The sequence below is a fragment of the Gekko japonicus genome, unplaced genomic scaffold, assembly GCF_001447785.1.
Source record: "Gekko japonicus isolate JY-2015 unplaced genomic scaffold, Gekko_japonicus_V1.1 scaffold728, whole genome shotgun sequence".
NCBI classification, from domain to species: domain Eukaryota; kingdom Metazoa; phylum Chordata; class Lepidosauria; order Squamata; family Gekkonidae; genus Gekko; species Gekko japonicus.
Window position 1 is genome coordinate 163,123 of NW_015163624.1, and position 22,983 is coordinate 186,105.

General features: G+C 43.2%; 1 protein-coding gene across 1 annotated transcript in view; it reads right to left on the minus strand.

Moving 5' to 3' along the window:
- The window catches only part of LOC107107217 (inter-alpha-trypsin inhibitor heavy chain H4-like), a 70,820-nt gene that overhangs the window by 16,273 nt on the left and 31,564 nt on the right, over window positions 1-22,983 (minus strand). Inside the window, exons 12-17 of the mRNA XM_015407477.1 lie at window positions 21,394-21,533; window positions 18,801-18,946; window positions 18,365-18,487; window positions 12,310-12,336; window positions 10,820-10,846; window positions 8,507-8,533 (exon numbers count right to left, since the gene is read on the minus strand). Coding sequence (XP_015262963.1) covers window positions 8,507-8,533; window positions 10,820-10,846; window positions 12,310-12,336; window positions 18,365-18,487; window positions 18,801-18,946; window positions 21,394-21,533 — 490 coding nt within the window. The remainder of the gene's footprint in view (window positions 1-8,506; window positions 8,534-10,819; window positions 10,847-12,309; window positions 12,337-18,364; window positions 18,488-18,800; window positions 18,947-21,393; window positions 21,534-22,983) is intronic.

The following is a 22,983-nucleotide window of genomic DNA, read 5'->3' on the forward strand; positions in this document are numbered from 1 at the left end:
AGCTCAGTGCTCTCTGGGGCTCGTATGGGGAGAGGTGGTCCCTCAGGTAGGCAGGCCCCGGACTATATAGGGCTTTAAAGGTTAAAACCAACACCTTGAACCGAACTTAGTACGCTATAGGCAGCCAGTGCAGTGTCCTCAGCACAAGCCGGATGTGGTCCTGTATGGAGAGGCCCATCAACAGCCTGGCTGCGGCATTCTGCACTAGCTGCAGCCTCCGGATCTGGGACAAAGGCAGCCCCATGTAGTAGAAGAAGAAGAAGAGATTGGATTTATACCCTGCCTTTCACTACCCAAAGGTGTCTCAGAGCAGCTTACAAACTCCTTTCCTCTCCCCACAACAGACACCCTGTGAGGTAGGTGGGGCTGAGAGAGCTCTTGACAGAAACTGTTCTTTTTCAAGAACAGTTCTTATCAGAACTACGGCTTGCCCAAGGTCATCCAGCCAGGTGCAAGTGGAGGAGTGGGGAATCAAACTCGGTTCTCCCAGATTAGAGTCCATGCACTTAACCACTACACCAAACTGGCTATAGAGAGCATTACAATAGTCTAATCTCAAGGTGACCATCGCGTGGATCACTGTTGCAAGGTCGTTGCGTTTGAGGAAGGGAACCAATTGCCTGATCAGCCGTAGATGGTAAAAGGCCGCCTTGGCAGTGGCTGCTACTTGGGCCTCCACTGTTAAAGGGGCATCCAGGAGCACTCCCAAACTCCTGACCCGCGGCGCTGGCACCAAAGGCGCCCCACCGAAGGTCGGTAGTGAGATCCCTACCCCCTATTCGCTCCGACTCAAGTGATATAACATCTGTAACCTTGAATCTCATGACAGCCCTTTTTCAGAATGCCCCAAAGGGCCCACAGGCTCAACAAGGTTGGCGACCCTTGCTTGAATAATTTATTTCAGCCTAGATAGTTTAGCAACTCAATGCTGCAGGAGGGAGGGGCAGCTATCTTGATGCTACTAATCCCAGCAGCATTTAGAAGGCACATTTAGCTTAAGTACTCTTCCATCCAGTGAATGCCATTTTTAAAGCATCCTCTTCTCAACAACATAATAAGTAGCTTTGCTAAGGGAAATTCTTAATTCCTCTTTACCCAGTTTCCCCCTGAGATCCAACAATCCATTTCTTTTCCTCTTTTTAGGAATTTGTTTGAACTCTGTTTATAATAAATTCCCTTTTGATCAAAGAACAGTTTGGAGAGAGGGGAGGCAAGAAGGGAGGTTCTGCAACATTTCAACATTTCACTCCCTTGATACTCAGAGGCAAGAAGTGCCTCCCCAAACTGTCCTGTGTTGCTGCTAGAGCACCACTCTGGGGAGTGTAACTTAAAAGAACGGTAAGGGATGACATTAGAAAAGGACAAGAAGAGGAACCCGCGATACTCGCGCGCGGGGGGGAGTATTCCCCCCAGCTCCCGGCCTGCAGAAGCAGGAGGACTTCGGGGCTGAGGAGGAAGCGGCCATAGGTAAGCTTCTCCCCCGGCTCCCAGCCACCGGGCCCGCCAATCTCCTCCCCCCCGGCTCCAGCAGCGAGGCCCGAGAGGCTCCCAGCTGCCAGGCCAGCTGATCTCCTCCCTTCCTGGCTCTGGCGGTGAGGCCTCAGCAGCTCCCAGCCACCAGGCCCACCGAGTTTCTCCCCCAAGAGCCAGAACGTTCTCTGCGCATGCGCAGGGAACACTCTTTTACTTTTGGGGGGGATTTAAGTATCCCCCATATATTTTTTCAACTTTTAAGATTTTTCTGCACACCTGGAGACTTCTCCAAGTGTGCAGGAAAATCTCTCTGCACCCCCCCCCAGTGCCCCCGATGTGAGGACTTAGATATCCGCACAGAGGGGACAACTTGGCTATTAGATATATAGATGCATTCATTTCTCTTTGAAGAGAAAGCAAACAGAAAAAAACAAACCCTTCTCTTAAAAGGGTGGGGGGTAGGAATCAATGGCTATATGTGAAGGAGTGTAAATCTGCATTATGTGAAGGATTTTAAGTAAGGAATTTAAGGAATGAGGCAGCATTAGGAACTCTAGGAGACAGATGCAAGGAGCACTTTGTTGGGAATGAATGAGCCGCTCACTACGTCAGGGTGAGGCACTTTCCTACCAGCATAGTATTGTTCACAGAAAAATAAGCACTTTTAAAATCTGTTGATCACAAAGTACAAACGTGGCAAAGTATTTTCCAAGGAAAAGCAGAAAGGTTAGGAATAACATTTTCCAGACAAAGGAACTATTCTGCATGTCTGCATGATCCTGTAATCTCTGCTTAATTTAGAGTTATAAGAATACCTGACGACTGTCTTCTTTTTGATGTTCCTCCAGACAATCCACCTATGAGAGATTTACACTGTTATATTATTTTTCATACAGTGAAAATTTTACAATATTTTTACAATAATCTCTTGAGGACTGGACTCAGTGGGAACAAGTTCTGCTAATATGAAGGAGAAGGGGATGTGCTGAGTGCTGACTGACTGAACTCCTGTGTTGTCATGAAGAACCCTCTCCACAGCAGTTTTTCAGCTTAGAAATAAATTCTACAAACAATTTAACAATGGACTGGAGCTGTATAACCTTTAAAATGTAGGACTGTACAATCATACATTTTAGGGGTGGCCGTCCACCATAAGAATCTTTTACTAAAATGATTTTGCAACACGGTATTAGTAGATGCAATTTAAAATAAATGCTGGTTCTCATCACAAAGAAACTATCATCAATATATCTACTTCTCAACATTGCCAAACCTATGGATACTTAAATCAAGAGACTTGAGCCATGAACAAACAGGATGGATCCTTCAACAAGAATAAGAAGAGAAGAAGAGATTGGATTTATACCCCGCCCTTCACTAACCAAAGGTATCTCAGAGCGTCTTACAAACTCCTTTCCCTTCCCCTCCCCACAACAGACACCCTGTGAAGTAGGTGGGGCTGAGAGAACTCTGACAAAAACTGCTCTTTTGCAAGAACAGCTGTGCCAGAATTATGGCTTGCCCAAGGTCATCCAGCCAGGTGCAAGTGGAGGAGAGGGGAATCAAACCCGGCTCTCCCAGATTAGAGTCTGCGCACTTAACCACTACACCAAACTGGCTCCTGAGAAAAGTCCTAGATTTACAGACAAATCTGAATCTTAAAAAAAATCACTGGGGGAGGGTTGAAAATCCAAAATAACAGAAGTAGCACCTGGTGCTTTAAGAACACATGACCTCAGTGGCAGTTGCTAGGCAACCATAACAGTATTGCCAGTTGAAGCCTTGGTTTCTTTCAGTAAAAGGCAAGGCCTTTGAAGGAGGACTCATTGCAGCCAGACCTGGGCAACTTGCTACCATGCAGTTTTGATGCCTCACCCAGGCCCAGCTGATCCTACTGTTTAACAACAGCCACCCCTCAAAAGATAGTGTGCTGTAGTAGTTCGAATTTCAGACTAGGATCTGGGAGACTTAGGTTTGCTGTGGAAGCTCACTAGGTGACTTTGGGCCAGTCACACACTCTCAGCCAACCTAGCTCACAGGGCTGTTGTAAGGATAAAATAAAAGAATGATGTAAACTGCGTTCAGCCCTTATTATGGAGAAGAGTAGGATATAAATATAGTTGAATATTGGGGGCAGATAAACAGGTTAGTCAGTGGGAAGGGGGCTGGGTGGCAGTGTTGCTGTTTGCTCTGAAAGCAATTCCTTCTTTTAATTGTTTTTAGCTGGTTTTGTCTTCTAGTTTTATTTTCAGAGTCACTGGCTTGATCTGTTTTATCAAGAAGTAGCTGCCTTTGGCAGCCTCAAATGTTTTTGGTTTAGTTGTTTTTGTTTGTTTGTGTTTGCCAGTTGAGTGTGAACAGGCATTTACAGCTTGTGCTCTGCTTTGGAGGAGTACTATTTTAGCTGATTCTAATTGATTTTAGCCTTTGTTTTAAATAGTTCTTCTTTCTATTCTGTTTTTAACTTTCCCCCTCCTTCTGCTTAAAGACGGGGGTGTCTTTTCTTTCTCTTACAAGGGAGAAGTGAAAGCTCCCTCTATAGCCTTATCTCAGCATTCAGGCAATCCCAGCTGCTATACACATAAAATGGAGTAGTTTCTTTAATTAATCAAAGCTGCTACTGCAGCTACTCATCCGCTAAGTGTAGTTAGGGCTCTAACTCCTAACTAGTTTATTTTTACTTTCTTTCTTCCCCCCCTTCCTTCTTCATCCCCCTTCTAACACTTCATCTTACTTTCCTTTTATTTTATTTATATGGTGTTAGCTGAAATATTTACTGGCTTTGAGTTAGGGGTAAGGTGGGGTTGGGAAGGCAAGATGATAGCTCTGTCTCAACTCTTGCTATTTATATTATTATTTTATTTATATGGTGTTAGCTGAAATATTTACTGGCTTTGAGTTAGGGGTAAGGTGGGGTTGGGAAGGCAAGATGATAGCTCTGTCTCAACTCTTGCTATTTATATTATACTAGAAATAAGGCCCGTTGTGGAAATAAATACAATGAGCTCTAGAAAGAGACTCTGGGCAGGTGCCCTGGCTTTGAGCATTCAGTGTCAATTTGCTGTGGCAACCTCAGCAAGGTATAATGACACAGAGCTTACTGTTTTCTCCAGGGGAACTGATCTCTGCCATCTGAAGAGCACTTGTAATTGACTTCAGTTTTCCATCTCTCCTCCACACCTAGAGCCGCTACCTAGGAAAAGTACAGTCTTTCTCCTCAGTGGGGACCCAAGCAGGAGAGGAAGTGACCTCATCAGGGTATAATGACTCAGAGTCCACTGTGCAAAGCAGTCATTTTCTCCAGTGGAATTGATCTCTGCCATCTGGAGAGCAGTTTTAATTCTGAGTCATCTCCAGTCCTCCCCTGGAGACTGGCAGCAATGGTCCCCCAGGAGGAAATGGCTGGTTTGGTCTCGGATCACGCCCTCAGCGCGAGCTCGGCGCCACCGTCTCTCTAGCCATCTCAGTTCTCGCTTCAGCTCTCACAGCTCCTGGGTATACCAAGGCGCTTGCCTAACACGAGTGCAGAGAGGGCACCTGGGAGCAATCTCATCGATGGCTGAAGAGAGCCGGATATGCCAGTCCTCCACCAGCTCATCCAACAAGCTGCCAGGGGGCCTCGGATCCCTCAGGGCCATCTGGAACCACACTGGGTCCATTTGGCGCCGCGAGCGAGCAAAAATCTGCTCGTCGCCTAAACAAGGTTGGGGTGGACCATTCAGACGGGCCTTCAGGGCCAGGTGGTCCAACCATGGCACTGCCTCTGCAGTGATCCGGTCCACTGTCACCCCCACCGCAAAGATCAAATCGAGCATGTGACCGGCCCAATGCGTGGGAGCTGAGACAAATTGAGAGAGTCCCAGTGCCGCCATGGATGACACCAGGTCCACAGCCCGGCTGGAGGTTGCATCCTCAGCATTGACGTTGAAGTCACCCAAGACGATCAGCCTAGGGTGCTCCAAACCCAGCCTGATACGGCCTCCAGCCTCTCTGACATGGGAAAACTATTTCAAGAAGCTATTCTCCAATGCTACTGCTAGTACACCTAGTACATCCTTTATTATTCCTCTTGATGTAACAGCATCTTGATCCGAGGTATCAATTAAGGAGGTTATTTGCCTTATCAAGGAATTAAAACTAGGAAAAGCCCCAAGTTCTGATCTAATTCCTAATGAGCTATTTATGGCTAATCCGTAATGGTGGGCCACAGTTCTGGTCCCAATTTTCACTCAAATTAACATCAGAGGACAATTAAGGAGGTCATTTGCCTTATCAAGGAATTAAAACTAGGAAAAGCCCCAAGTTCTGATCTAATTCCTAATGAGCTATTTATGGCTAATCCGTAATGGTGGGCCACAGTTCTGGTCCCAATTTTCACTCAAATTAACATCAGAGGACAAATACCCGATTTATGGAAGCACTGTACTATTGTTCCAATATTTTAAAAGGGATGTAGAAGTGACCCATCCTGTGAATGACCAATTAGCCTTCTTACTTCTTTAGGAAAGCTATACTCTGCTTATCTACTAAAGAAGCTCCTGGATTGGATGGAATCATAAATCTTATTGGGATATGAACAAATAGGATTTAGGAGGAGTTTTTCAACATACAACCACTGCCTAGTTCTTTATCACCTGGCTGAGAAATATTCATCCTTTAAGGGGGGGTGTCTTTATGTGGCTTTTATTGACCTCAAGGGGGCCTTCAGTTCCATAAATTGCCCCAGATTATGGAAAAAACTTAATCAAACTACTATGGACAAAAGACTCCTAGGACTTTTTTAATGTTTATATATATAGGGGTCATTTCCTGCAGGAGCGCACAGGAGCGGAGCTTCGGCAGTAAAGAGCCCAGGGGGCGGGCACATGCAACAAGCCCCACCCTCTGCTCCCAGCAGCCCTCAGTCAGAGCAAGAAGCAGCCAGGTAAATTGCAGAGCTTCCCCCGGCCCCCTGGTCCAAGACAGTCCAGTGGCACCTTTAAGACCAAGTTTTCTTCAGGTACAAGCTCTCCCTCCTCTGCGAGGACAGATCTGCACATTTCCTCCCCCCAATTAGCTAGCAATCCAAAACAGTCCAGTGGAGCCTGAGCTCCGGTGATGTCAGGGGGTGTGGCATATGCAAATAAGTTATGCTAATGAGCTCCTGCACCTCTTTTTCTATGAAATGACCCCTCTGTGTGTGTGTGTGTGTGTGTACTATGTCGGTATGATGGAAATTTAACAAATCCATTTAATTTGGAAAAAGGAGTAGAACAGGGATACTTGTTGGCATCTTTTTTGTTTAATTTATATTTAAATGATGTAGCAACAATCTTTAATGACTGCTGCCATCCACCAAAATTAGCTGAAATTGGGGTGCGTATTCCGGGCAGAATTTGGACGTATATCCTTGGAAGCCAGAGCATAGCTTTATGCCTTTAAATGAGATTAAAACAGCTCTGTGCTGAACATGGTTTGTTAGCTGCTCTAAATCGAGATACCCACAAATCGACTTGTATGAAAGCCCTGCATGAGAAATTGATGACAGTTGGAATGTTGATTAATTATATTTTTGAGATGGCCAAATCCAAAGCATTTTCTCTGCTCAAAACCTACATATTGGTTACAGCAGTCTAATCCTGAGAGCCCACAGAGTTTGCTTACCCCTATCTTTTGGCCTTTCTTTCCCAAGATCTTTACTCCCCCCTCCCATATGTACTATCTTCCCATCCCACATTACTGTAGAGCTATTTTCTTTGCAAGACTGAATATTATACGTACAATGGTTTTTGCTGGGGAGATGTTTGAATAGACCCTATTCTGACAGAATCTGCCCTTGTGGCCTTAATTGGATAGATACATCGTTCCATGCCCTGCTTGAATGCAAGTTCTTTGAGAATAAAAGGGATCACTGTATTAAGCCTTTCATTAACCAAACATCCCCGTACACTCTGGAAACCCTGGGTCTTTTGCTCAGTGATAAGGATCCTAAGTTTACTCTAGCAACTCAATCCTTTTAGCTCTTGCATCATCATCATCATCATCATCATCAGAAGAAGAAGAAGAAGAAGAAGAAGAAAGTATTTCCAGCTGCTCAGGATCTGTGAATCAATGAGCTTCTAAGGGTATAAAAAGAAAGGAAAGGAAAGTGGGTAGGAAGGAGAGCAGGGAAAGGGAGCTGATAGGAAGAGGGTTAGAAGAAACTGGGGAGGGTTAAATGAGATGACCCCCCACAATTACTTGTGGGTCCCCCACTTGCAGCTTCTGTTTTTGGTATGTAGCTAGTTTATTTATTTATAGATTGCTTTTCAACTAAAAAAGTTCTCAGATTCAAACCTGTATTAACAAATCCAAGCACAAACTGAAGATTTCCCAAAGAGCCGAAGAAGGGTTTGGAAGGAATAAAATTTCCAAGATAAACAGCTAGACTGGAGTCCAGTAGCTCCTTAGAGACCAAGAAGTTTTTTGGTGTATGATCTTCAAGAATCAAAGCTCCCTTTATCAGACTCTCAAAAGTTCATACTCTGAAATCTTATTGGTCTCAAAGGTCTCTTTTAGGCACCAGGAAAAGTCCATCCTGATGGTTGGACCCTTGAGTGACTGATTTCCCCCTCACCTAGGGACTAGTTGTTTTGATTTTTAGGATTTTTCTTTTTACAATTTATTGTGCAATTGCGTGTGTGTTGCAGTTTTAAAAAGCTCTCTTTAAATGTTACTGCTGTGAATTGCTACTGTTGCTGTTTTACTGATTTTATAATTCCTAGCTTTTCAGTGTGATTTGCCTTGATGAGCACATATTAGGACAGAAAACAAATGTTTATAGCAAAATGAATAAATAAATGCATGCAAGTGCTGTCATCCTTTTATGAGGCAAGGAAATTAAAATAATTCCCAAGTCAGGATGGTAATGAAACATTTCTCTGGAGCCTTCTGGTCTGACAGGATCAATCATCCATATGTGCTGAAATCCCAGGAAGAGACTGCATAACTGTATGAAAATCTGATTGTTAGAGCAAATAGCCGTAATAGTAAATTGATCGAGTTGATTACGTACCTCTTTGAATCAGGAAACTCCCAGAATCTAGACAAAGAATAACAACAGAATGAATATCACAGCATCCATCAAACTACTGGTCTAGGCACAAGTTAACTGGGGAAAATGGTAACTTTCTTTTTGTTGAAACCCTTGGTCAAAATGTTTGTTTAAATATGTGACTAATGAATAGGGTTGGCATTCCCCACTTGAGGGTGGGAGATTGCCCAGTTTTGTGGGCTCCTGCCCATCGCAGGCCAGCTGGCTGGCGGGACAAAATCCCCCCAACAACAACGTCACACAATGTACCGATGTCAGGGTGACACTCTGGTTTTTGGGCAAAACTATTGTTTGAGAGCAATTTTAACAGAGTTTTCTCCAGAAACCAGAGCATCGCTCCTGATGTGCCTGTGTCACTTCCCAGTGACGCAAGCACAGTGTGCAACATCACTTCTGGCACATCAGAGGCAATGCTTCCAGCTCCTGGAACATCCCCCCATCCCCCCACCGGTGTCTCCAACGGGTTGTATGGCCTTGGTCTTGTAGGACCTGACATTTTGCCAGTAGCTGTGACTGGCATCCTCAGAGATATAACATAGAAAGATGGAGTACTCTCTGTGTCAAGGTGAGAAGTAAATTGGTAGACAGGTAATTTATATCTACTCAGGAAGGTGGGGTAGGGCTGAGCCATCTTTTTTTTAAGCCCCCAGAGGGGATTTTTTATTGCATTTTCTATAGATTACAAACTACAACGAAAATTAGGGAGGGAACATCTACAACTAGGGAGAAAGTAAATAAAACCACTAATAACTAAAACCCCAAGAATAGGAGATCATAACATCAGCTTAAAAAAATGTTAGTCTTAAATGCTAGTAATACATTGAACATAGTCAATTAAGCTACATTGATTATCTTTTGAACCATTTTTAACTGTTTAAAAAACACACCAAGAGCATCCTTTACAACTAATAGTTTAAGGCACCCTTCAGAGCTCTTCAGCCTTTACTTTGATTTATCTTTTCTAATCCTCAAGTAGTATTCTCATTTAGGGGTCGCCACCCCCTTTTCCGAAGCAGAGTCCTTGTTGGAAGACACAGAGTCCACTTCACCACTAGATTTGCTGTCATCTTCCTTAACGTCCTCAACTGGTTCTCCCAGTTGCAATCTCATGAACTCATGCACTTTAGAGACAGAGTCAATTTTTTCTTTTTGGTCCTGCAGTTTGAAAGTGATGCCTTCAGGTGTCAACCATCTCTAGGAAATGCTGTTTGTTTGTAAAAAAAAGGATTAAGTCTTTATACTTCTTCCTCTTCTTCCTTATTTCAAATGGAATGTTTTTTAGAATCCTGATGGTGTTGCCCCGATTTTCAGGGGTTTGCCTGTAGTTGCTTTGAGAACTAAGTCCCTCATGTGTCTCTTCGAGAATCTAACCACTATCTCTCGAGGCAGATTATTTTTCATGATGTAGATGGAGTAGGCCCTATAGACCACATCCATTTCGCTTATAAAATATTCCACTTTTAAATCTGTAACTGGAGCTAATGCATCACTCAAAAGTTGTTTTAGATTCTCATCTTTGGATTCAGGCACCCCTTGGAACCAGAGTACCAGGTTGGCTTTCTCCATTTGCAATTGTAGCAGTTGAGATTCCACCGAAGCTTGCTTCCTTTCTAGCATTTGCACCTTTTTCTTTACTTTTTTAGAACTGTCCATTTTCTTTACGTTCTCAGCTGTTTGCTCTGTCTTTTTTGTGGTTTCAGACAGTTGAAGCTGCTGAGTTGCAAAATTTTGGTTCAGAGTTGCCAGCTGTTGATTGATGTTGGTCATCTGATCCAGTAGAGGACTCAAGGAGTTCGCCAAGAGTTTAGAGTACTCAGTGGTCTCTTTCGGATGTGGACTCATGCTTCCTGGTGGTTTCACTTTTGCTTGCTTGTCCCTCTCTGTTTTTTTCCACGCCATTTTTAAGGATTGTTTACTTTTGTAAAAACTTGCTAAAGTCTCTGACGCTTATCCGCGCTCTGGTAAGTTATTTTATAATTCCTAGCTTTTCAGTGTGATTTGCCTTGATGAGCACATATTAGGACAGAAAACAAATGTTTATAGCAAAATGAATAAATAAATGCATACAAGTACTGTCATCCTTTTATGAGACAAGGAAATTAAAAGAATTCCCAAGTCAGGATGATAATGAAACATTGCTCTGGGGCCTTCTGGTCTGACAGGATCAATCATCCATATGTGCTGAAATCCCAGGAAGAGACTGCATAACTGTATGAAAATCTGATTGTTAGAGCAAATAGCCGTAATAGTAAATTGATCGAGTTGATTACGTACCTCTTTGAATCAGGAAACTCCCAGAATCTAGACAAAGAATAACAACAGAATGAATATCACAGAGTCCATCAAAGTAGTGCCCTAGGCAAAAGTTAACCGGAGAAAACGGTAACTTTGTTTTTGTTGAAACCCTTGGTCAAAATGATTGTTTAAACCTGTGTCCAACGAAGTGTAAGTCACTTCATAAAATTATTGAATATCGTGGCTTTGTAATAATTTATGCCATGGATTTTTCTGCCTGGATAGGAAAACTTCAGACATTATTACAATCGTATAACATTCAACAAACTGTGAATGCAGCCTGTGACTGTTCTGTACCCCTTGAAAATATTTTCTAGATAAGAGAATAGTCAATTATGCATTGAAAAGTTAGAAGCCTATGTATCAGAGTCTTCTTCCACATGGATGGAGGCATTCTCAGGGCAATGGAGCATCTCCAAGTCTCTGTGTTCCCCTGCCTTACCCCCTCTAACATCTGCCAGTTCCACTCCTCTTTCACTACTGGTGCTTCCAGCCCTGACTTTTTAAAAAATAGGCAGTACCAAAGATCAGTATCATGTTTGTTTCAACACTATACTGATATAGCAACGACCAATTATAAAAAGTTGCAAAAATCTCACTTGGGGCAAGGCACACCAGTGACAGCCATGAAGGGATAGGGAAGGAAAGCAGCACAGATGTTGATGGGTGGGTAGGCCTGAAAACCTGCACCTTCCCAGCCACACAGTTCTCAAGCCCATTCTGAGTGTGATCTTTATGGAATAATTTACCACCGCAGTTTTGGGTAAAATTGTGAGGCAGACGAAAACCTTCACAGTGGAAAATGCACAATTGCACAATGTTGTGTGAAAAAAAGGCAAAAGTATTGTTTGGGAGGCAAGGTGAAACAAAAGGTCCCTGGGGAAGCAGCCAGAGAGAGTGTCTTTTCTGTAGTTGCGTCCTATTTATCGAACTCCCTCCTGAAAAATATTCTCTTGACATCGTACTTATCTTTTAGGCACCAGAAAAAGTCTATCCTGATTGCCTAGCCCTTGAGTGATTGATTTTCTTTTCACCTAGGGACTATTTGGTTTTAGGATGTCCCCCCCCCCAATTTCACAATGCAAGTGTGCTGCGGTTTAAAAAGTACTTTTGAAATGTTACTATGGGTGCTGTTTTACTGATTTTAGAAGTCTTAGTTTGCCATTATGATTTGCCTTGATGAACACATATAAGGATAGAAAGCAAATGTTTATAGAAAAATGAATCAATAAATTCATATAAATACTGTAATCCTTTTATGAGATAAGGAAATTATAACAATACCCATGTCATGTGTGTGATGAAGCCATGCTCTAGAGCTTTCTGGTCTGAAATGATCGATCTGACTCATGTATGCTACTCCAGGAACGGGCATCATAGCTGTAAGAAAATCTAATTATTAGACTCATTTTCTTAACATCTAAAGAGTAAATAGCTGTAATAGGAAATTGGTCAAATTGATTACATACCTCTGTGAGCCTGGACATTCTCATTATCTAGACAAAGAATAACAACAGAATGAATATCACAGCATCCATCAAACTACTGGTCTAGGCACAAGTTAACTGGGGAAAATGGTAACTTTTTTTTTGTTGAAACCCTTGGTCAAAATGTTTGTTTAAATATGTGACTAATGAATAGGGTTGGCATTCCCCACTTGAGGGTGGGAGATTGCCCAGTTTTGTGGGCTCCTGCCCATCGCAGGCCAGCTGGCTGGCGGGACAAAATCCCCCCAACAACAACGTCACACAATGTACCGATGTCAGGGTGACACTCTGGTTTTTGGGCAAAACTATTGTTTGAGAGCAATTTTAACAGAGTTTTCTCCAGAAACCAGAGCATCGCTCCTGATGTGCCTGTGTCACTTCCCAGTGACGCAAGCACAGTGTGCAACATCACTTCTGGCACATCAGAGGCAATGCTTCCAGCTCCTGGAACATCCCCCCATCCCCCCACCGGTGTCTCCAACGGGTTGTATGGCCTTGGTCTTGTAGGACCTGACATTTCGCCAGTAGCTGTGACTGGCATCCTCAGAGATATAACATAGAAAGATGGAGTACTCTCTGTGTCAAGGTGAGAAGTAAATTGGTAGACAGGTAATTTATATCTACTCAGGAAGGTGGGGTAGGGCTGAGCCATCTTTTTTTTAAGCCCCCAGAGGGGATTTTTTATTGCATTTTCTATAGATTACAAACTACAACGAAAATTAGGGAGGGAACATCTACAACTAGGGAGAAAGTAAATAAAACCACTAATAACTAAAACCCCAAGAATAGGAGATCATAACATCAGCTTAAAAAAATGTTAGTCTTAAATGCTAGTAATACATTGAACATAGTCAATTAAGCTACATTGATTATCTTTTGAACCATTTTTAACTGTTTAAAAAACACACCAAGAGCATCCTTTACAACTAATAGTTTAAGGCACCCTTCAGAGCTCTTCAGCCTTTACTTTGATTTATCTTTTCTAATCCTCAAGTAGTATTCTCATTTAGGGGTCGCCACCCCCTTTTCCGAAGCAGAGTCCTTGTTGGAAGACACAGAGTCCACTTCACCACTAGATTTGCTGTCATCTTCCTTAACGTCCTCAACTGGTTCTCCCAGTTGCAATCTCATGAACTCATGCACTTTAGAGACAGAGTCAATTTTTTCTTTTTGGTCCTGCAGTTTGAAAGTGATGCCTTCAGGTGTCAACCATCTCTAGGAAATGCTGTTTGTTTGTAAAAAAAAGGATTAAGTCTTTATACTTCTTCCTCTTCTTCCTTATTTCAAATGGAATGTTTTTTAGAATCCTGATGGTGTTGCCCCGATTTTCAGGGGTTTGCCTGTAGTTGCTTTGAGAACTAAGTCCCTCATGTGTCTCTTCGAGAATCTAACCACTATCTCTCGAGGCAGATTATTTTTCATGATGTAGATGGAGTAGGCCCTATAGACCACATCCATTTCGCTTATAAGATATTCCACTTTTAAATCTGTAACTGGAGCTAATGCATCACTCAAAAGTTGTTTTAGATTCTCATCTTTGGATTCAGGCACCCCTTGGAACCAGAGTACCAGGTTGGCTTTCTCCATTTGCAATTGTAGCAGTTGAGATTCCACCGAAGCTTGCTTCCTTTCTAGCATTTGCACCTTTTTCTTTACTTTTTTAGAACTGTCCATTTTCTTTACGTTCTCAGCTGTTTGCTCTGTCTTTTTTGTGGTTTCAGACAGTTGAAGCTGCTGAGTTGCAAAATTTTGGTTCAGAGTTGCCAGCTGTTGATTGATGTTGGTCATCTGATCCAGTAGAGGACTCAAGGAGTTCGCCAAGAGTTTAGAGTACTCAGTGGTCTCTTTCGGATGTGGACTCATGCTTCCTGGTGGTTTCACTTTTGCTTGCTTGTCCCTCTCTGTTTTTTTCCACGCCATTTTTAAGGATTGTTTACTTTTGTAAAAACTTGCTAAAGTCTCTGACGCTTATCCGCGCTCTGGTAAGTTTCATAAAACAGATTTTAACACTTTTACATCCGCTCCCCCCTTGTTCAATTGCTTGTAAGTCTCTGCATGTAGGAGTGGCCCCTCCCCCACTCGCTTTTCTTGCCATTCCCAGGGGGGTGCTTTCTTTTTAAATTGTCAGTGTTTCACTTTCACTCGACTCACTGTTCATTGTTGGTTCTTGGACCTTGCTCAGCATACGTTTTAAACGCTCGATCTCCAACGCTTGTCCCAGTCAGCGGCTCTGATTCCATACGGATGCATAGCGGCAGGACCTTTGGGGTGGAGGAGCGCCTCAATTCCCCAGCAATGCGCTGGTGAAGAGGCCACCCCTCAAAAGCCCCATGACTAGGAGCCATAAACCAGAAGTCGGCTGAGTCATTATCTTGTAGGAGTTCCTCAGGCTGTGCACATGCTAATGGAGGAGCTTTCCTGAGGAGGTTCTTTTGTATATGGATTGTTTCCTGAGGAGGTTTCCTGTTTCCTGAGGAAGTTCTTTTGCAAGTGGATTCTAATCTTATCTGTAGTGCTATTGTCAGATGTAGAGCCTTTTGTTTTTTCAGGACAGGAAACCATGCCCTATTTATTCTTAAACTCTCTTATTTCCTGTTGAAATTGTATTTATGCTTATGAATTTCAATGGCTTCCCTGTGTAATCTGACATGGTAATTGGATGCGTTGTCCAGCCTTTCAGTGTCTTGGAACAAAATACTGTGTCCTGTTTGAGTTAGGCTATGTTCAGCCACTGCTGATCTTTCAGGTTGACTAAGTCTGCAGTGTCTTTCGTGTTCTTTTATTCTTGTCTGAATGCTATGCTGTGTGGTCCCAATGTAAACTTGTCCACAACTGCATGGTATGGGGTATATTCCTGCAGAAGTAAGGAGTGCTCTTCTGTCTTTTTTGCTGATTTTTCTTCTCACCTTGATGCAGAGAGTACTCCATCTTTCTGTGTTATATCTCTGAGAATGCCAGTCACAGCTACTGGTGAAATGTCAGGTCCTACAATGCCAAGACCATGGCCATACAACCTGTAAAATCTACGACAGCTAATGAACTCTGGCCCTGAAAGCCTTTGACAATTCTTGTTAGGTTGAAATAGCAAAAGAGGCTCCATGTAAGTTTATTCTTAGTAGCACACACAGAGACTAGAGGCGCTCCATTGTGTTGTAAGCCTTGTGCACTCTGCTAACTGTAGGGACCCACAAATCCCATCAAAACCACCCTGGAAAAGGGCCATACACCCCAAAGGGAATGCTGGAGAGGAAGAGGCCTGCTCCTGCCCTGCCTCCAAAAGGTTTCTCTCCATCATGCCTTGGGCAGGGCTTGGGCAGGCTGGGTGCCACCTCCCTTGCCTTGCAATGGGACTTAGGAGGGCTGGGCAATGTTTCCCTCACCTCAGATGGAGATAGGCTAAGCCCAGGGCTACCTTCCTCACCTTGTCTTGCACAGGATTTGAGCAGACTGGGCATCACCTCCTTAACCTCACCTCATGCAGGTCTTGGGCAGGCTGAGCACTACTTCCCTTACCTCATGCGGGGCTTGGGTGCCATCTCCTCCATACCATGTGGAGCTTGGGTGGGCCAGATGCAGTCCTTCTGCCATAGGATAGGCCTGGCCCGAGGGGAGGGGTGAGGGGGGAGGCCCACCAGGAGGCCTCCTGATGCCTATAATGGCCAATCCACCCCTGGGATAAGGAACTGTGGCCAGGCCTGGCAACAGCTATGCTGCCACACAAGTTCACACTTTGCTACCACAAGTTCATACAACTTGCATTATTTCACTTTTTTGACACGGATGTAGTGTTTAAAAGAAAAAAAATATTTATTTGTTACACTGTTATCCTGCCCTTCATCTAACGAGCTCGGGGCAGTGTACATGGTTTACCCCCTTTTTTATTTTAAGACTGGGACACCCAAGTTCAATTCCTACAAAAATTATATATTTAATTGGATTTCTAGCCCTCCCTCCCCTGCAAAGAAGGGCTTAGGGTGGGTTACAATAATAAATCTAAACAATACATTTAGAACAGTTTAGGCATAACTACACAAGATTAAAACCTATACTGAGCATCAACTAAAACTGTTTCCAAGATGGCGGTCAGGCACAAATTGACACGTGCTCCCTGTAAATGTGTCTGTATGTGTGCCCATGGATGATAATCAGTATTGGGCAAGTGGACAAGAAAGCAGCAAAGCAGATAGTGCCTAATAATCAGTGCAATAAGCAGCGCAAGCAGGGTAGGTAAGGCTGATGTGACTGGACATCTGCCACCTCAACCATATGCCTGGTGGAACATCTCCATTTTACAGGCCCCGTGGAGCTGTAATGTCCTGCAGGGCTCTGATCTCATGTGGGAGAGTATTCCACCAGGCAGGTGCCAGAGCTGAAAAGGCTCTGGCTCTGACTGAGGCTAAGCAGATGTCCTTTGGGCCATGGACCACTGGAAGATGTTGATCTACAGAGCTTAAGGCTCTTTGAGGGACATATGGGGAGAGATGGTCCTGCAGGTGTGTTGAGGACCAAATGAGATGACACTACATCCTCAGTTCTGTCACAGGGACTTGGTACCTTTTTAGAACCTTTTAAAAAACTTTTAAGGATGCCATTGGGGCCCAGTCCTGCTGGGGACTGTGATATGGGAGAATGAGGGATCCTGCAAAAATAAAATAAAATAAAAAATGATGGGTTGCATGCTTTGTTCTTTGTTCAGTCATTTCAGCTCTTATAAACAAGGTGGGGGTGAGACGGGAGCCTTTTGTTCTGCCCATGCTGCCCCCCAAAACCCCAGCAGGATTGGGCCCCAATAGCATTTTTAAAAGTGAAAAAGGTCTAAAATGGCACCACATCCCTGTGACAGGCTCAGGGATGTGGTATCCTCTCATTTTCCCCTCAGTAAACTTTGTGGGAGTTGAACTTGCACCTCCCAGTCTTAAATCAAGCCCCCTAATCACTATACAACACTATTTTACCAAGCAATCTGTCAGGGTAAACAACAAAAAGAAAAGGGTGCTGTGAAAAAGGCAAACTCTATGTTGGGGATTATTAGGAAAGGGATTGAAAATAAAACGGTCGATATTATAATGCTCCCTGTATAGATCAATGGTGCGTGCAACCTCATATGAAATATTGTGTGCAGTTCTGGTCACCATATCTCAAAAAGGATACTGCAGAGATGGGAAAAGGCAACAAAGAAAATTAGGGGGATGGAGCACCTTTCCTATGAGGAACGGATGAAGAGTCTGGGATTTTTCACTTTAAAAAAGAGATGACTAAGGGGGGGACATGGAGACAGCTGACAAAGAGAACTTTTTCTCCCTCTCCCAAAACACTAGAACTTCAGGGCAATCCAGTGAAATTGATGGGAGTAGATTTGGGATGTACAAAAGGAAATACATCTTTACCCAGCAAGTGATTAAAATGTGAAATTCACTGCCAAAAGATGTAGTGATGGCCACAGGCATAGACAGTTTTAAAAGGGGATCAGACAGATTCACAGAAGATAGATCTATCAGTGGCTACTGGCCATGGTGAGTAAAGGGAATTTCCACATTCAGAGGCAGACAACTGTTGAATCCCAGTGCCAGGAGGCAATGTCAGCAGAAGGGCTTGGCCTCTATGCCCTGTTGCTGGACCTCCAGAAGACATTGTCGGCCACTGTGTGAAATTGGATTCTGGACTAGATGATCTAGCAGAGCTCTTCTTATGTTCTTATGAGGCAGGCTGTTAGTCTGTCTAGGTCAGTATCTACAACTCTGACTGGTACCCTGTTTTCCCCGAAAATAAGACCTACCCAAAAAATAAGCCCTAGCAGGATTTCTATGCATTTGTGGTATAAGCCCTAGTGTGTCTTCTTGAGAAAAAATAAATATAAGGCAGTGTCTTATTTTCGGGGAAACACGGTAGTAGTTCTGCAGGTTTTTTGGAAGAGTACTGTCTCATCACTTACTACCTACCCTTTTAAACTCAAGATGCCGGCTGTTAAACCTGGAATAGGGTTGCCAGCCCCCATGTGGGAGCAGGGGATCCCCCGGTTTTGCAGGATCCTGCCCACTGCTGGCCATCACATTGGAGACATCATGCGTGGTAATGTCGCTCCACCCCCCACTCCCAGAGAGCTCCATTCTACTCCCTGCCGGCGAGGAGGTAAGACCTGGCAGCCCTAACCTGGGACCTTCTGCATATAAATCAGATGTTCTGCCACTGACCCCGTGGTTCCACTCTCATGTAATAATAAGACAGTGCACTAATTATGCAATTGTTAGATTTTATGGAGGATCCAGATGTCATAGACCACTAGTTGTCATCAAAGGGAAAGTGCCGTTTCTCTTCAACCGGTGTGTAATACTTATTTCCCGTGAGGACTTTTACCTCCCCTGCCTTCCAACGATGCTATTTATTCTAGTGCTATTACCTGAGCAACATTCTGGGGGAAAATGGGTACATCAGATTGCTTCCATTTGGCATTGAGACATTTTGTGCTAATTTACCTTCTTCTGTGGGTTTATCTGCCACCTCTTCAGCATCAGGCTTGGTAACCACCATGGAGGTGAGGGGGGTAACAAAGCTGAACTTCAAGGAGAGTCCCAAAGCTTGGTCTTTCAGGCTTTTCTGCTGCTCCCCCTCAGCTGAAACACTAAAGTAGAGAAGAGGAAAAACAAGCACCATTTACTGCTGCAGTGGTTCAGAGAAACAAAATGTGCTGAATGTACTGCTTCGTGATTCCAGATTCCATGACACGTGTTTCTACCTCCCCTCATGGAAACAAACTGTAAAACTTGAAAGAGCATGTTAAGGAAGTCAATACATCAAAAGCTTCAGGGAGGATTGTGTGATTTTTTTTTAATTATATGCACAACCTGTCTTCTGAAACTATATGAAGGAATAGAGGGAATGCTTATTAAATTTGCAGATGATACTAAATTGGGAGGGGTAGCAAATACGGTAGAAGACAGGATACAGGATGATCTTGACAGGCTCGAAGATTAGGTGGATTCAGCGGGAATAAATGTAAAGTTCTGCATTTAGGTAGGAAAAATCAAATGCATAATTATAGTATGGGGGAGACTTGTCTTGGCAGCAGTATGTGCGAAAAGGATCTAGGGGTCTTAGTTGACCCTACACTGAACATGAGTCAGCAGTGGGATGTGGTAGCTAAAAAGGCAAATGTGATTTTAGGCCCTATCAACAGAAGTATAGAATCCAGATCACGCAAAGTGATGGTACTGCTCTACTCTGCTCTGGTTAGACCTCACCTAGAGTATTGTATTCAGTTTTGGGCACCACAATTTAAGAAGGATGTAGACAAGCTGGAACGTGTCCAGAGGAGGGCAACGAAGAAGGTGAGGGGTCTGGAGACCAAATCCTATGAGGAAAGGTTAAAGGAGCTGGGTATGTTTAGCCTGGAGAGGAGATGACTGAAAGGTGATATGATAATCATCTTCAAGTATTTTATTTATTTATTTATTTTATTTTTACCCCGCCCTCCCCGCCGAGGCAGGGGCTGTCATATAGAGGATGGTGTGGAGTTGTTTTCTTTTGCCCCAGAAGGTCAGACCAGAACCAACAGGCTGAAATCAGAAGAGTTTTTGGCTAAACATTAGGAAGAACTTCATGACAGAGTGGTTCCTCCGTGGAACAGGCTTCCTTGGGAGGTGGTGGGCTCTCCTTCTTTGGAGGTTTTCAAGGCTAGATGGCCATCTGACAGCAATGCTGATTGTGTGAACTTAGGCAGATCATGAGAGGGAGGGCTGGAAGGGTTGCATCAGTGCTTAGTTCTTGTGCCCCTTTCTTACACATCCAGGGAAATGCTGATAGTCACTTTGGGGTCAGGAAGCAATTTTTCTCCAGGCCAGTTTGGCTGGAGATCCTGGAGGTTTTTTTGTCATCTTCTGGGCGTGGAACAGTAGTCACTGGGGGCATGGGGGGAGGTATTTGTGATTTTCCTGCATTGTGCAGGGAGTTGGACTAGATGACCCTGGAGGTCCCTTTCAACGCTATGATTCTATGATTCCATGAATGAAATGAGACAGTATTAACACTTAGTTTAAAAGGAAAGATAACTAGTATGCTTTTAAGAAGCACACAGTATAGTTCAGTCTGTTTCAAGGTTATATAACATATCAATTTTTAACTCTAAAAAGTATAAGGCGGTCAGGAAAAAAATATTATGTGTGGGTTCATAAATGATATTGTCATAAGTAACTAGGGAGATAACAGAGTTTCCAAAGGGCAGATTATGCCCAGTCTACTGGCAGCATCCAAACCGCAAACCTGGGATTTTTCATTTTTTTTTTACTATTGGCAGCTGAATATTGTTATATTGAGAAAACATTATAACAATATGTATGATAGGTTTTCCAAATTCCCAGCTTTCATATATTTTTTTTAAAGTATCAAGCCCCATGTGTTGCAGAGATAAGCCATACAAAAAGTGCTAGTGACATACTTTTAAAATAATTAACACAGACATTCAGACAACCTGTAATACATATTTGTATAACATTACTCAGTTGCCAATATAAAAAACAAAAACAAAAAAGCGTGTGGGAAGGGGAGGAAATGACCACAGGGAAAATGGCTGCTGTGTGGATGGGACGGGATAATCTGAATATCTTTTGAAGAGATAATAATATTTTGAAGAGAACTTTGTTTTAAATCTTGTTTGTATAGCAATACTTTCTAACTTGCCTTGTGAAAAGTTTTTGAACCAGCCCATAGAATGTCAGCATAACACTAGTATTTTACATTGATGGCTCCATCCTCTGCTACACAACACATTATACAGCCCTGTACTATTGTTAGAGGAATGAAGCAACTATGTTTGGTGTTTACTAAGGCAAAAGTAATGAAACATGTAAAGCTAGGACATCTGGGGAAGACTAATTATTCCACATGCAAGGAACTTATGGTGTGGGGATTCTTGAAACATTTAGAAAGAACACTGTTACATCTGAGGATTGTACTATGTGCCTTCTGCATGTTTGGGATCACCTGCAAGTCTCTCTTTATTATATTGAATGAAGTCTATTGCATTTTATTATTAGGTTACAATTTAGCAAATTCTTCATTGTAGTAGCTTACGATTTTTCTAGCAGTTGCTGAATAGTTAAGTAGCCCCATAATCTCTCGATGAAGTTTCCAAAAATGTACTTCTGATTCCGAAATATTTCTTCTTTTTCTGTTACATTTACTTGCTCTTTAAGAGTCAAGTTGTTCATTTGCTAGGAAAGGGGGAAAGGTTTTAGTTATTTGAAATTTGAATAAAAGGAGTGTATATTCTTTCACATATTTTTATACACAAACAAATCTTAAAGGAAATGACACTTTCAAATGACTTGCCATATGCCTCATTTATTTTCTGGATTCACAACAGAACCAACCAAAAGGTTTATCATACACTCCAGTGAAAAGTGGAGTTCAGCAAACCGTCAATATTTATCTTATAAATTTTTCAGATGATACTAGGCAAGTAAGTGCAGGGATGAAGTAACCAGAGCACTGACTCAACTAAACTAGACCTCACCTATGCAATGAAAGCAGCAACAACAGGTTTTTACACAGATGCCAATAGAAATTCCATTTGAAATCAAGCATTAAGGCAATAAAGCAGCTGTAAAAAATGCATTCCAGGGAGTTATCCTGAGCCACACTTGTGGTCCTTAACCACGAGATCTTTCAGGTCTAAAAAGGAGCCAGTTTGGTGTAGTGATTAAGTGTATGGACTCTAATCTGGGAGAACTGGGTTTGATTCCCCACTCCTCCACTTGTACCTGCTGGATGACCTTGGGCAAGCCATAGTTCTGGCACAGCTTTTCTTGAAAAAGAGCAGTTTCTGTCAGAGCTCTCTCAGCCCCACCTACCTCACAAGGTGTCTGTTGTGGGGAGGGGAAGGGAAGGAGTTTGTAAGCCGCTCTGAGACACTTTTGGGTAGTGAAGGGCAGGGTATAAATCTAATCTCCTCCTCCTCCTCCTCCTCCTCCTCTTCCTCCTCCTCCTCCTCTTCTTCTTCTAAAATATTCTTATACTCCTAACTAGACAGCCCCATGCAAGCTATTTCCAGGGTGGCCTCTGACAGGGGCACTCTGCTCTTTCAGCTTCAGCCTCCAAAGTTCAGCTCTGGGAACTGTTTTATGAAACCATCCTGCAGTCTGGCTCTCTAATTATTTTTTCTCCCTATCCATCTCCTTATTATATGGAAAGTTGGACTGGAGGCCAGAAACCTTCTGTCCACTAACAAATCTTTAGATCACATTCCTAAACGTTTCCTGAACTTCCTGGCCTTTCTGATAGGAAGAAGAAGAAGATATTGGATTTATACCCCATTCTTCACTACGTGAAGGAGTCTCAGAGTGGTTTACAATCTCCTTTCCTTCCTCTCCCCACAACAGACACCCTGTGAGGTAGGTGGGGCTGAGAGAGCTCTCTGAGGGTGCCTCTTGAGAGAGCAGCTCTGAAAGAACTCATGACTGACCCAAGGTTACACCAGCAGCTGCATGTGGAGAAGTGGGGAATCAAACCCAGTTGTCCCAGATTAGAGTCTGCACTCTTAACCACTACACCAAACTGGCTCTCAGGAGGTTAGTAGGCATTGTTCTGATGCTACCCTGGCCTTTTTGAAAGAACTTCCAAGGAGAAACTGACTAAGCCTGTAAACATTAGGATGAAAGTTAC